General features: G+C 37.6%; 1 protein-coding gene across 1 annotated transcript in view; it reads left to right on the top strand.

The window, feature by feature from the left end:
• The window catches only part of LOC149167283 (protein ZINC INDUCED FACILITATOR 1-like), a 283522-nt gene that overhangs the window by 20127 nt on the left and 249882 nt on the right, over positions 1–13513 (top strand). The window contains exon 2 of the mRNA XM_089431494.1: positions 6511–6551. Coding sequence (XP_089287620.1) covers positions 6511–6551 — 41 coding nt within the window. The remainder of the gene's footprint in view (positions 1–6510; positions 6552–13513) is intronic.

Here is a 13513-nt window from a genome sequence, read left to right as displayed (position 1 = left end):
GAACATAAAAGAAGAATTGATCAAGGGTTTTCCCACATTGGGGTTTGTCCCTGGCTAGCGCCACATCTTGTGTCCTCTTGTCTTATGCGATTTATGTTTATGTTCTATCTGTAGTTTACTTTAATGCTGATGTGATTACTAATCTGGAAAAGATATGGAGCTAACTATGAAAATTAAAATAAATTGCTCTAAGCATAGAACATACCTAAAATTAACATGGTATCAGAGCTGAGGTGAAGACAATGCCCAAGCAAGAGTGAAAGAGCAATCACCGAAGACAGTTGGGAAAGGACAAAAGGATCAGTGGATTCCTCATCCCTCTTCAAATTCATCGAGGGTGAAGTCGAAGCAGAGAATATTATCAGAATGGCGCAACGGAAGTTTTTGAATGCCTACCTAAAGATCACTTCAATGGGAAGTCTGGATCTAAGGGTGGAAGGAAAGGAAGATGCCTTGCTTGCAATAAGTTCGGCCATTATGCGAAGGAGTGTTCAAATGGCAGAGACACGTCTCTTGATGATGATAACAATCATTCCAGGGACATCTTCAATGATCAAAGGAATGACAGGTGATGCAGGTCATCAAGGAAATGACTGACTCTTCATAGAAAGCAAGGAACCCTAGGTATGAAGAATCAAATGTTGTTTCTGATAAGATAAAGAACCGTTATCTTGTATTGGCCCTCTCCTTCAGATTCTTTGGGAATCTGGCTTATAGATTGAAGTGCTTCAAGGCACTTCATTAGATAGATTGGTGCACTCTTTAATTTGGTAGAGATGGAAACAATCGTGGGATTATGCTTGGAGCCGATGCCACCTATCCCGGAAAGGGTGTAGGGAATGTTACCCCTCAATTAAATAAGGGTAACTCGATTCATTTACAGAATCTCTTTTATGTACTTGATCGCAAGAAGAACCTGGTGTCCATCTCGGAAATGGAAGTCAAAGGTTTCATGGTGGCATTCATCGATGTAAAGAGGTCTACCTATGGGGCTCTACCCGATGTGAGTCAGATGGTGATAGGGATGCTTGAATTCAAGAAAAGCATGAAAGTACATGTCTGAGATGTACCGAAGGAAGATAGTACAAGGGGACCATTCCCCTCATGTAGCAGGTCCACAGGTTTGGAACAACTCGAGGGGTTTGAGATTGATGATCAAAGTTCTCACATATGCAGGTGGAAGAAAGCCCTCTATGGCTTGAAGCAAAACTCCCTGGGCATAGTATGAGAGGATTGATAGCTATCAGATGAAGCTGAGATTCACTAAGAGTGAAGCCGATCCAAACCATTGTTTGAAGGTTGTGGATGATAGACCTCTCATACCAGCACCTTATGAGGACGACCTATTTCTGATAGGTGCAGACCCTCTCATTTGCAGAAGTAAGAGGGAGTTGGATTCCGGATGTGGAATGATAAACTGCAAGCCTGTGACTACCTCAAGGATCTTAACTTTCAGAAGTTATATGGTAGTGATGTCGGACCAGATTTGGGAAATGCCTCTGAGTTTCATAAACTTATTCGCGTTGATGTTCTTGGTGAACTTCTGTCCGGATATATGTTTTGCAGTTAGCATGGTGAGCTCATATTTGGTTGAGCCTCACTGGATTGGTGCCAAGAATCTTCTGAGATATGTTCAGGGCACAATCTCTCATGGATTGAGATACACTGCTAGAAATATGAAACTGCATGATTATTCAAATGCTGACTCGACAGTTAGTGTGGAGGATCACTAGAGCACTTCTCAGTGCTGGTTCTCTTTAGATTCTGCTTCAATATCGTGGATGAGAAGGAAGCAGAAGTCGGTTTCTATAAGCACCACCGAGACCAAATACATAGCTACGAGTATGATCTCGTGTGAAGCTGCATGGTTGCAGAAGCTCTTAAGTGAGCTGTTTGTACACATGATGAATACCACTGTGATTCTCTGTGACAACCAGAGGGGAGATTCGATTATTGAGGAATCTCGTATTCGATGATTGCTCTAGCAGATAGACATCAGATATTGCCTTATCTAGGATATGGTAAGTTGATGAGCGAGGAGACTTCATCGCATTGAGACTGATGTACAGATCGTAGACATTTTGGCAAAGCCCTGGGGAAAGGTCAAATCTGTGACTTTCCCGAACGACTTGGAGTCATTGAGAGACCTTCTTATAAGGGTCCTAAATGTTGCATGCATTGAGCTCTGGGAGCTCTCGGGGGCTTGGGGTACTTGTTGGAGCAACATACGACCACAAGGCGACTCACCCTCCCCTGGTGGTGCGCTATGAACAGGATGATTAGTTCTTCTGTGGGCCAGGATGATTAGTTCTCCCGTGGCAACTGTGGAACAGGATGATTAGTCCTCCTGTGGGCCAAGATGATTTGTTTTCTGTGGCGACTATGGAACAGGATGATTAGTTCTCTTGTGGGCGAGGATGATTTGTTCTCCGTGGCGACTATGGAACAGGATGATTAATTCTCCTGTGGGCCAGGATGATCAGTTCTCCGTGGCATCCATTGACAGGATGATTCGTTCTCCTGTGGACAGGATGATTAGTTCTCCTGTCGAGGCATCCTACCCATGCAGTTTGGGACTCATGGGAAGTACCTCTCATCTGATCAATGAGCAGGGAAATGAGGATAGGGACCATAGTAGTACTATTGATGGACGCATTGCTATATCTACCGTACTCTCTATGCTAGGATGTCCTACATTGATCTGGGATCAATGAAACTGATCTGGGATCAGTATGAGTGGTTTGAGACACTCTCTTGTGACATTGATCTGGGATCAATGAAACTGATCTGGGATCAGTATGAGTGGTTTGAGACACTCTCTTGTGATATTGATATGGGATTAATAAAACTGACTTCGGGTCAGTAGAGAATGGTATGAGACATTCTCGATCAATTATTCTTCTTCATGGTTCAACAGAGCAAAGAAGAGCAGAGCAGAGCAGATCAGAGCAGAGCAGAGTAGTGCAGGGCACTGATGGCAGAGATAGTACAGTTGGACATATGGATCAACGGATGGAGTTCTCCCTAGTTGAGAGGGAGTGTTAAAATTGGCAACTAGGGCCAAACTCCATGTGGGTCATCTTATTTATGGCAGCTGATATTTTTCTTGGATCCCTCTCATTGAGAGGTGTAGGATTGATCTAAAGATCATTTGATTCGATAAGTATTCATGGAGTTATGAATTTATTTGCGTTATAAGACGATTCGTCAATGTCGGCCAGCAACCAAATAAACCCCACATGTGCTCAACGTTTTAGTATAAATAGAGGTGGCCTTCAAGTCATTTCAACACACTTGGGATCTCTTCCTCTCTCTACTTGTCTTTGGGTTTTAGTGGGAGGAGAGATCCAAAGGAATAACGTTGCCCTGATCCTGAGGGCAGAAAGCTGGAACTGCCGGAAAAGACGGAATTGCCGGAAAAGAGGTGGCCTTCAAGTCATTTCAACACACTTGGGAACTCTTCCTCTCTCTACTTGTCTTTGGGTTTTAATAGGAGGAGAGATCCAAAGGAATAACGTTGCCCTGATCCTGAGGGCAGAAAGCTGGAACTGCCGGAAAAGACGGAACTGTCGGAAAATCCAGAACTGTTGGAAAAGCCGGAAATGCCGGAAAAGTCGGAAAAGCTGGAAAACCGGAAAAGCTGGAACTGCCAGAAAATCCAGAAATGCCAGAAATCCAGAAATGCCGGAAAAGACGAAAAAGACGGAAAAGCTGGAACTGCTGGAAAAGCCGGAACTGCCGGAAATGCTGGAAACGCTGGAAACGCCGGAAATGTCGGAACTGCCTGAAACGCTGGAATTGCCGGAAAAGATGGAACTGCTGGAAAAGCCGGAACAACCGGGACTGTCGAAATTGCCGGGAACAACCGGAACTGCCAGAACTACCGTGAATTGCCAAAACAGCCAGAGCATCTGTCTCCAAAGGATAGCAGCGTGCATGGGACAACTAACTAACATTGGGACAGTTGTATGGTACTTAGCAGCAAATACACCAAGCATGCAATGTTACAGCTAGCATGCAAGGGACAACTAGCATGCAACAACAAGCATGCTAGGGACAACAAGCAAGCAAGGTGCAGCCAACACATAGGTCAGGATGGCAACATGGTGTAGCAATGGTACATAATGCGGTACATTGATGGGTACAGTCATGATTAATGAAGCATGATGAGATGCAGCATAATGATGATGGGTGCAGCACGGTGAGGTGCAGCGTGATGACGAAATGCAACACAACGATAGCTAAAGGAATCACTTGGGAGAATTAGTTGAAGCAACATGTCTTCAACTGATCTCATGTATCATCTTCTTAGAGATATCTATTTTCTTATCTAGATAAGTCAAAGTGTTGACTTCTGTTGTAAACATACTATCTCTCTCTCTCTCTCTCTCTGTGCTGAACTATTGAAGAACATATAAGAAGAATTGATCAAGGGTTTCCCCACATTGGGGTTTGTCCCTGGCTAGCGCCACATCTTGTGTCCTCTTGTCTTGGCTTGTCTTTTGCGATTGATGTTTATGTTCTATCTGTAGTTTACTTTAATGCTGAGGTGATTGCTAATCTGGAAAAGATATGAAGCTAACTGTGAAAATTGAAATAAATTGCTCTAAGCATAAAACATACCTAAAATTAACACTAATTGATAGTCTTATTACTTTATTGATTAATTACTCTATTTCCTTTAGCTATTATATGACATTGCATGCCATATCATTGAAAATCCATCAAATCCTAACTTATAACGGACCTCTAATTCATTTAAGTGGTCTAAGGATAGAGTAACTTGATACGTGGTAAGCCTTCTTGGCTCCACCAATACCTTATCCCAACCATTAGACCATTTTATCACCTTAACCCCTTCTTGTTGAATATCCTTTAAGTGATCTTTATAGGGAAGCCTCCCTTGCGGTTTTATTTGCCACTAAATAGTTGTAGAAAGGCCGCTGAGGTGATAGTGGTGGCCAATCTCTTGTTGCTACGATGTCTGTATCTGCCTAGTGAGGCTCTGCACTAGACCTAATAGATTTTACGATGACAAGTACTTCTTTTCCCTGGCATTGAGTATGCTAGATTTTGATGGTGCTTTCATTGGATACTCTAACTTTAATTGGGTAAGTCACGTGGATGATAGGAAACCCACTTTTGGCATTTCTTATCACATGGGTTATTGGGAAATTTCGTGGCAAAGTAAGAAACAAACTTCTATTGCACTTTCTACTACTAAGCTAGAGTATAGAGGTGCAATTACTATTGGTCAATAGTTTGTTTAGATTCGTGTGGTCCTAGGTGAGCTAGGTTTGCCATACAACAACCCATGGTTTTAAAATGTCATAGTCAAATTGTTAATTAGTTGGTTAAGAATTTTGTTTTTCATGCATGCACAAGCACTGTATTTAGCAACTCATCGAGGATTCATTTGTTTAACTGGAGTATTTATAATTTAAAGGATCAAACTTCCAACATTTTACAAAAGGCTTGTTGTAGTGAAGTTCTTGAAGTTTAGAGAATGATTAGGACTAAAGGAATCTATTGATATGAGATTATTTTGTACTTGCATCTTCTCTTGTCTCTATCTTTTGAAGCAAACATTATACAAAGATTTTAGTGATAATTTTTTGTTGGCCCATTACTATAAGTAATAAAGCATCTTTTCTAGCATAATTTTTTGCAATTCCCATGGTATGTGTTCTTGTCTCTCATCTCATGAGATTCTTTGCAACTTCTCATAGATTATACATGAAGTTGATATGCCATGTAGAGGAATCCATAATGTGAAGTGCCATAATATAGAAGTGGGGGAGGAAATGTGTCATAGGTAAGATAATATGTCATATGGGAATGAACACTTTGGCATAGAAAAATCCCACTAAATATGATAAGTTAAGAACCCAAAATTCCAGTAGATGTATATATACTTGTATTCATATGCCCCTTGTGTGGCAATTTAATCAATGGAATAGTGTGTTCAAGGTTTCCCTCTCATCCCTTCTTCCCCTACTAATTCATATTAATTTTTTTTAAAGTGTTTCTTACATTTAAGTCTCTTTTATGGAATCACTTCAACAATCATCCCTTCTTCCCCTACTAATTCATATTAATTTTTTTTAAAGTGTTTCTTACATTTAAGTCTCTTTTATGGAATCACTTCAACAAATATTTATAAAGTCATTATTTTATTGTCTCGACATAACCACTTTTCTTAATATAGTCAATATTATCTTTGAATGTTCGCAAGTGTGCTTTGCATTTAAGAATATGATTTCGTATTAAATATCTACACAACACTTCTATGTGAAGACTAGAGACTTTTACCCTTTTTGAAGTAAGTAAATAGTATTAGTAATCCATTTCAACATAATATTTACAATGTACGAAGTTCCAAAATCTTAACTTTTCTGCATCACTTGAACACTGAGTAAAATGAAAAATATATGTTGTCTTTTCTTCAGCGTGAGTAGAAAAAATATGATGAAATGGATACTAACATGTGTAATTGGTTGTGTGTTCCAGCTCTTCCGATATCTTCTCTATATCCATTTGTCTATTTCATGGTAAGTTGTTTGGTTCAATGCAAAATATTGATCAGTTAGGAATTCATTTTCTATGAGTGGAAGAAAATGATTATCTGAATAGACTAGTAAAATAAAGAGATGATTCAAAAGATGGTGTTACTTATTATTTTGTTTGGTTGTTTTTAACGTTCTTTTTGTATTTGGCATTTTGGTATTAATTAGGAAAATTATTGAATATTTATGGAGAAAAATCATCTTTTCAAATACTTGTTTGGACAATAAACGCTAAAGACTCTTTGTGCCGACATTTGAAAAGAAAAGTAAGAGAAACTATGGACAATCTTAACACTAGCAAGGCCACAATATCTCTCAATGATGGAACAATACTCTCACTAACTTAATCGTTAACATCCATTCACAATAATTTGTCTAGTATGTGCATTATAAAGCAATAGTAACGTAATAAAAGCATAAACAAAAAATCATATACCACACATAAAGACATAGAGTTATAGTGGGAACCTTAGTTCTGGGAGAAAGTCCATTGTCAAGTATCACGTTCGTTACCAACAACTATTTGTTACAATAATAGATTGTGTGGTTATTCTTGCACTCGATTGCATACCCATGCTCAATCGGGTTTTCATGGTGTAGCCTATTTCTTATAGTGAGCCAAATGTACTTGAGTGTCTCCATGGAAAACGACCCCTAGACAGTACATAGACTATCACAGAACAGTCATGTCTAATCCATATGAGACAATACAACTTTATTATGGAACACTTCCCTCATCATCTCCTTGCTTATAATTAGGATACTAAAATGCTAATGACTACTGGTATTAACACAGTCTACTAGCCAGTGCATACAACTATTGTCTTTACGGCAAATCCACAAGCCGACCTTTAAGTAGCATCATAAATATGCACCACTACTATTTGTCTCATTATAGTCGTCATTAGGATCAACCACTATCCTCTTAACCAATAATATTAGACAATGCAAGGTTGAATCATACATTACAAGAACACTTGGACATGGAAGATAGAGTCAACCAAGATGACTAGGACAATTACACCATATGACAATTCTATTACAACAACCATCGCTAGTGAATGCACGCTTGTAAGAGCAAATATGTAGGCCACATAAACGAAACAAGTCAGTTTTGATTGTAAGGTCTCAATCAAATACCTAAATTTTTCATGGCTTTTGATTTCACCAAGGAAGTGAGGTGCTATTATAGCCTGGGGTAGAAGAGATCTATGTCCCACAGTCATTGTGCATAGGTAACGTTAATAAAATAGAATGCAGCCAAGTTGGCGTCCAACTTTTAATGTAAAAAGCTATAACATGAGCACAACCCCATCTTAACCACTGATGTTTTAAGGGAGACACGTTTACACCTAGGTCTTTTTCTCTCTCGGTTCTTAATAGTTCTGCGGATAAGATAGATCTATGCTAGTTGTAAATTATTGCATTGCAAAGTCGTCAAACTAGGATAAATATATAGTGATTTCAACCTTATCTAATGTCCCTTTTTGACCCTTTTTTGAATGGAATTTGACAGTTTTTTATTTTCTATTGCTGGACTGGTGAAATGGATTTGCTGAGATTGTACATTGTGGATGCTCTGAGGGTTTTTGAGGCCTTTGAATTCATCAGTTGCAATGAATGAATCCGTTTTTGGCAATTGCATTGTGTTGTAGGCTGAATTTTTCTCCTTGCACTTGAGTTATGTCACATTGGAAAAGGTCGAAATCATTGGCTAGTTATTTGGCTTCAAAATCATCAAAAGGTTGTTTTGTTTTAGTGTGCATCGGAAGTAAAGAATATCCTATCTGTACTAGAAGCTTTTTTTCCTAATAGAAATTGTTTGTCTTAACCTAAGATTCAAATCCTTGAGGATCTAATTCTTCCTTATAATGATGGTGGGATTGAGCGTTCTTATTCGTATCAAATGCATTGATTAGCTAATCAAAATGTTGTTGTATTTCAGACTTCATAGATACTTCTTCTTTTATTGAGAAATCTTAGTGATTACTTCATAATTATTGATCCAAATCTTTCTTTCTTCTAGATAACCTTTCTGTGAATTAATTTTCCATGGAAACGAAAAAAACAATAATTTTTATCATGTTCTTTCTCTCAAGGGTTTCTTATAATACCATGAATGCCAATTAAAACATAATGGAAATACAAACTCTTCAAGATAAACACTTTGACAAGGGATAAAGATCTCAATACAATTCTCGTAGTTTATTTCCTTAAAATACCCTACCATGATAATTTAATGGATTATGATCTTTTGTTGCCCTCCACTAAGTTATTGCTCAGTCTTGTCGCATCAAGTTCTTCCTTGCTGGTTTGTCGAAGTGCAACCTCTAAAAGGTTTTTGGGTCCATTTTGGTTTCCCTAATGTCTAAAATCACCCTTGATTTCACCATAGTTGATTCGGATTGGATCATTATTATGTCATCCATCTTGATGCTTTCAGAGTGGAAAAAGTGGAGGAATAAACTTATATGACCATTTTTAGTGGTGGGTCCAGTTTCACCAATTGGGGTCTGAAATCTTCTTCCCAAACTTTCTAGAAGTAGTCTGAGGCATCAAATGATGTTTTTGGGAGGTAAAAATTTACCGCTTAAGTGCAGAACACCCTTGCGCTATCCTACAAAGATACCTTTACAATAGTGCAAGAATTGCCTCAATTGTGAATATTTCACTACTGAAATCCTATTGAAGCAACTGGAATTAATTCTTCTAATTGTTAATTAATCTAGTAGTTTATTGCTAAAGCAACAACAAATTAATCACACTGTAATCTTTAAAAAATTAAATATTACGGAAGACAAACTGGTTACTGAGAAAATTTTGGCACACGCAAAATCATGACAGTTATTTTTATACAAAAGTCCCCGACAAAACCCAACTTGGGAAAATTGGTGCAGCAGCTGAGGTTTTTTATTAATAAGCAACAGTGAAATTTTGAGTACAATCTATGGATGCCCAACTGGCAATCCAATCAGCAAAATAAATTGGCCGAAATATCTGAGGCAAATACCTCAACACCACGCCTGATCCTGCTCCGACCACTGACCAAACTAGCTAGTCATTTTGCCTTTGTGCAATGCTTGCGCAAACCCCAACTCACTAAGCCCATAATTGCAAGAAAAAATGACATCCTGGTTGACTCTTCCTTTGGGAGAAATTCGCTTGGCCTCTTGGAGAATTTCCGGACCAACAACAACTGAATTTCTCTTCCCTTCAGCGAAATTGATCTCCCTCTGAAGCTATTTGTGTTGCCTATGCGCAGCTTCTCTGGGAAATACAACCTTTCTGTCGCTGACTCTCTAGATCTGGATCACTTCCTCTGGTCTCATTGTCCTTGCCCCCTCTCTGCCTGTGCTTCCCTTATTTGGCTTGAACTTTTTCAACAATCGCTGCTGCTCTCTAGAAAATCGAATTGCCCAAGGAAATCGATCTGAAGTGTATGTGTTCTCCTTCTACCCATCAACCTCCTCTTGTAATGTAAGGACTGTAAATAATTTAAACAACTATTTACTTTGAACAGAATATGAAATCTTCATGAACCTGCTTTAAAATTTAACAAAATTTCATATATCAAATTGATTGATTTGATGAGAAGTACCTACCTGGTTTCCTGTGGATGAAGAGGCTTCAGAATTGCTCCAGCTCTCGCTCCCGTTACCAAAAGACCATAACCTCCCAGCCAAACTAAGTACAACCTAGGTACTCAGTCCAGATTGCTTCTCAATTGCTGCAATCTGTTCCCCGTGCCCAAAAACTTCAGAACAAACAAGGCTCAGTCCTTACTGTTGATAACTTCGTGTTACAAATTTTCCTCCTCTCAACTGTACTTCCTCCAACCGCCCTTTGATTATTCGTTTTCCCCCTCCTGCTCTCAAGATAACCTTCCTTCTTTTAAATCTCCATTCACCGCCTCCCTCCATCTCCGTGTCCTAATTTTGATACGTGTTGATTTTATAAAACAAAATCTGATTTGATTTGGTGATTTTATTCGAATATCTAAATTTGATTTGATAAAGTTTATTTATAATTTTAATGATTTAATTTAATTTATAATTTATAATTTAATTTATTTAATTTATAATTTATAATTTAATTTCATAAATTTTAATTTACAAATTAAAATTTTAACATTAAAACTAACATTTTATGTTCGTTTGAAGGTTTATCATGTATATAGTGAGTTACATACGTAGCTATCGTATGGAGGCCTCGTATGTATGCTAATACTTGTATTTTATTTATAGCTATAGGTGGGTCATTAAATATATCTCTCCTTCCAAAAACTTCGTCTTGAAGTTAGGGTTTCCAAAATATATTAATGATTATTATGAGTATATAAGTCTTTACATTTACAAAATTAAATTTGTTTTTTTTAATATTTTTAAAATTTTACAACTATAATATCCATGTTCTGCCCCAGTTGGTTTCCCAGCTATTCTATAATCATCCTATCCTTCCTAATCTCTTCTGCTTCCATCCTATCCATCCTCTATTAGAGTATGCCATGGCATCAACTATACTGACTAACCATTCATAGGCTTTTAAGGGTATCAGTGTTGATTATATCAACTTGATTGCCCAGTAGGCATTTGACAGTCATCATCATATGCCTAGGGGAGCGTGATTCGCGCAGTGCTCCTATTACTCCAGGTTTCAGAGGATAAACGGTGGGTAATACCTCCACCCCTCCTAGTGGGACCAGGGTTAACACCCTATCATAGAATCTCTTTGAGCCTTAATTGTTCTAAAGTTTTTGTCATCACGTGGTCATTTTGGCAACGATATTATCTGCAACATAAATACTTGTCCATACATTTATAAAATATGCATCAACATATTCAAAACAAATTGTTTATGTATAATTCATACATTTAGCTACAGTATAACATACTTGGCCATATTTTACTCATGTTATTAGCTTTCATATTAAAATGTAAGCATTCTTTTATTTCTATCTCATCAATCATATTGATATGCATAAATAAAACAAAATTATAATATCTTAAATTTTAATTCCCATTAGAAGCAAAATTACTCAAACATTTAAACACTTTGATAACTATAATTCAATAAGATCAATAACATATTCCGTCTTGGTATCCACGTACCAGTGGAATTAAACAGATAACATATCATAAAAATTCACGTTTATATGTGATCATTCCAAAATGGTTCTGAGTTTCTGATTTAAAGTAAAATAAATATATACAAAGCATGGTTTAAAGTTCTTCAAAATTGACACAAGTTGGGGTATTTTTGACATATGATTTCAGTATCTTCCCAAGTAGCCGATCTAGGACTATACTTGTCCCACTGGACCTTAACTTGGTCTACCAGACGATTCTTGAGCTGTTGAACCTTACGTTGCAGTATACATAATGGTTCGACTGATATGATTCCTTCGTCCGATACCTGCAGTTCCTTACATTGAAGGTTATGAGATTGGTCAGCTATGTAATGCCTTAATACAGATATATGAAATACACTATGAATTTTATGTAAGTGAGGTGGCAGTGCAAGACGATAGGCAAGAGGTCCAACTCTTTCCATGACTTTAAATGGTCCAATAAATCGTGGTGACAACTTTATCCCTTTTTCGAATCGAATAGTACTTTTATTTGGTTTGATGCGAATGAAAACTTGATCCCCTACTTCATACTTCCTATCAGTTCTATGAGCATCAGCATAACTCTTTTGTCTATCCTGTGCTTCTTTTAACCGTTGTTTAATTTTTTTAACTTGCTTCTCCATTTCTTGGATTAATTCTGGCCCTACTATCACTTGATCTTCTAACTTGTCCCAACTTAACGGTGTTCTGCAAGGTCTGCCATATAATGTTTCAAATGGAAGCATTCCGATTGAACTGTGGTAACTGTTATTGTATGCAAATTCGACTAAGGATAAGTACTTTTCCCAGTGCGATTGCTGATCCATAACATACATCCTCAACATATCTTCAAGTACTTGATTTACCCTTTTTGTTTGCCCATCAGTTTCAGGATGATAAGTTGTACTCAAATTTAGTTGAGTTCTTAAGGCTGACTGCATGCAAGTCCAGAATCTTGAAGTGAATCATGAATCTCTATCTGATATGATCTTCTTAGGTACTCCATGAAATCTGATAATTTCATTTATGAATACTCGAGCTACGTCAGCAACTTCGTAAGTATCTCTTACAGGAATGAAATGGGCACTTTTCGTTAATTTATCCACTACCACCAGAATAACATTGTGTTTTTGAGAAGTAAGAGGTAGCCCAGTGATAAAATCCATAGAAATGATCTCCCATTTGGTCATAGGAATGTCGTGAGGTTGTAAGAGACTTGTTGGATGACAATGATTAGCTTTTACTTGTTGACATTTTAAACATTTTGCAACGAATTGAACGATATCACGTTTCATGCTCGACCAAAAGAAGTGTACATTTTCTTTACTCCTGGATGTGCACAATATACTGCTCTATGGGCTTCCTTAAGGATGATGTCTCGAAGATCACTATTATCAGGGATATACATCATTCCATGAAATCGTAAGATTATATCATCTTCTCGTTCATATCCTTCAAATTTAGATTCTTTTGACTTTTTACTTTCAAGACTAGATCTTACCTTTAAATACCAGCTATCTTTTGTGAAATGTTCTAGTACTCATTGCTTTAAGTCTACATTGATAGGTATGAGAGAAAATATCCGGGGTCTTTTGCTTAAAGCATTTGCCACTACATTTTCTTTTCCTTTTATATATCATATTCCAAAGTCATATTCACTTAGGAATTCACTCCATCGTTTTGTCTATCATTCAAGTCTCTTTGGGTGAACAAATATTGTAGACTCTGGTGGTCGCTTTTAAGTGTAAAACTTCACTCCACTAGATAATGTTTCCAAATCTTTAAAGCTAGTACTACAACGGTTAACTCTAAATCGTGAGTAGCATAGAGTTTTTCATGA

Source organism: Pinus tabuliformis, chromosome 5_1 (assembly GCF_031772625.1).
Source record: "Pinus tabuliformis cultivar Carrire ecotype Pingquan chromosome 5_1, CPIR1, whole genome shotgun sequence".
NCBI classification, from domain to species: Eukaryota; Viridiplantae; Streptophyta; class Pinopsida; order Pinales; family Pinaceae; genus Pinus; species Pinus tabuliformis.
The sequence above is the reverse complement of the archived record's forward strand: the minus strand, read 5'-3'. Positions and strand labels throughout refer to the sequence as shown.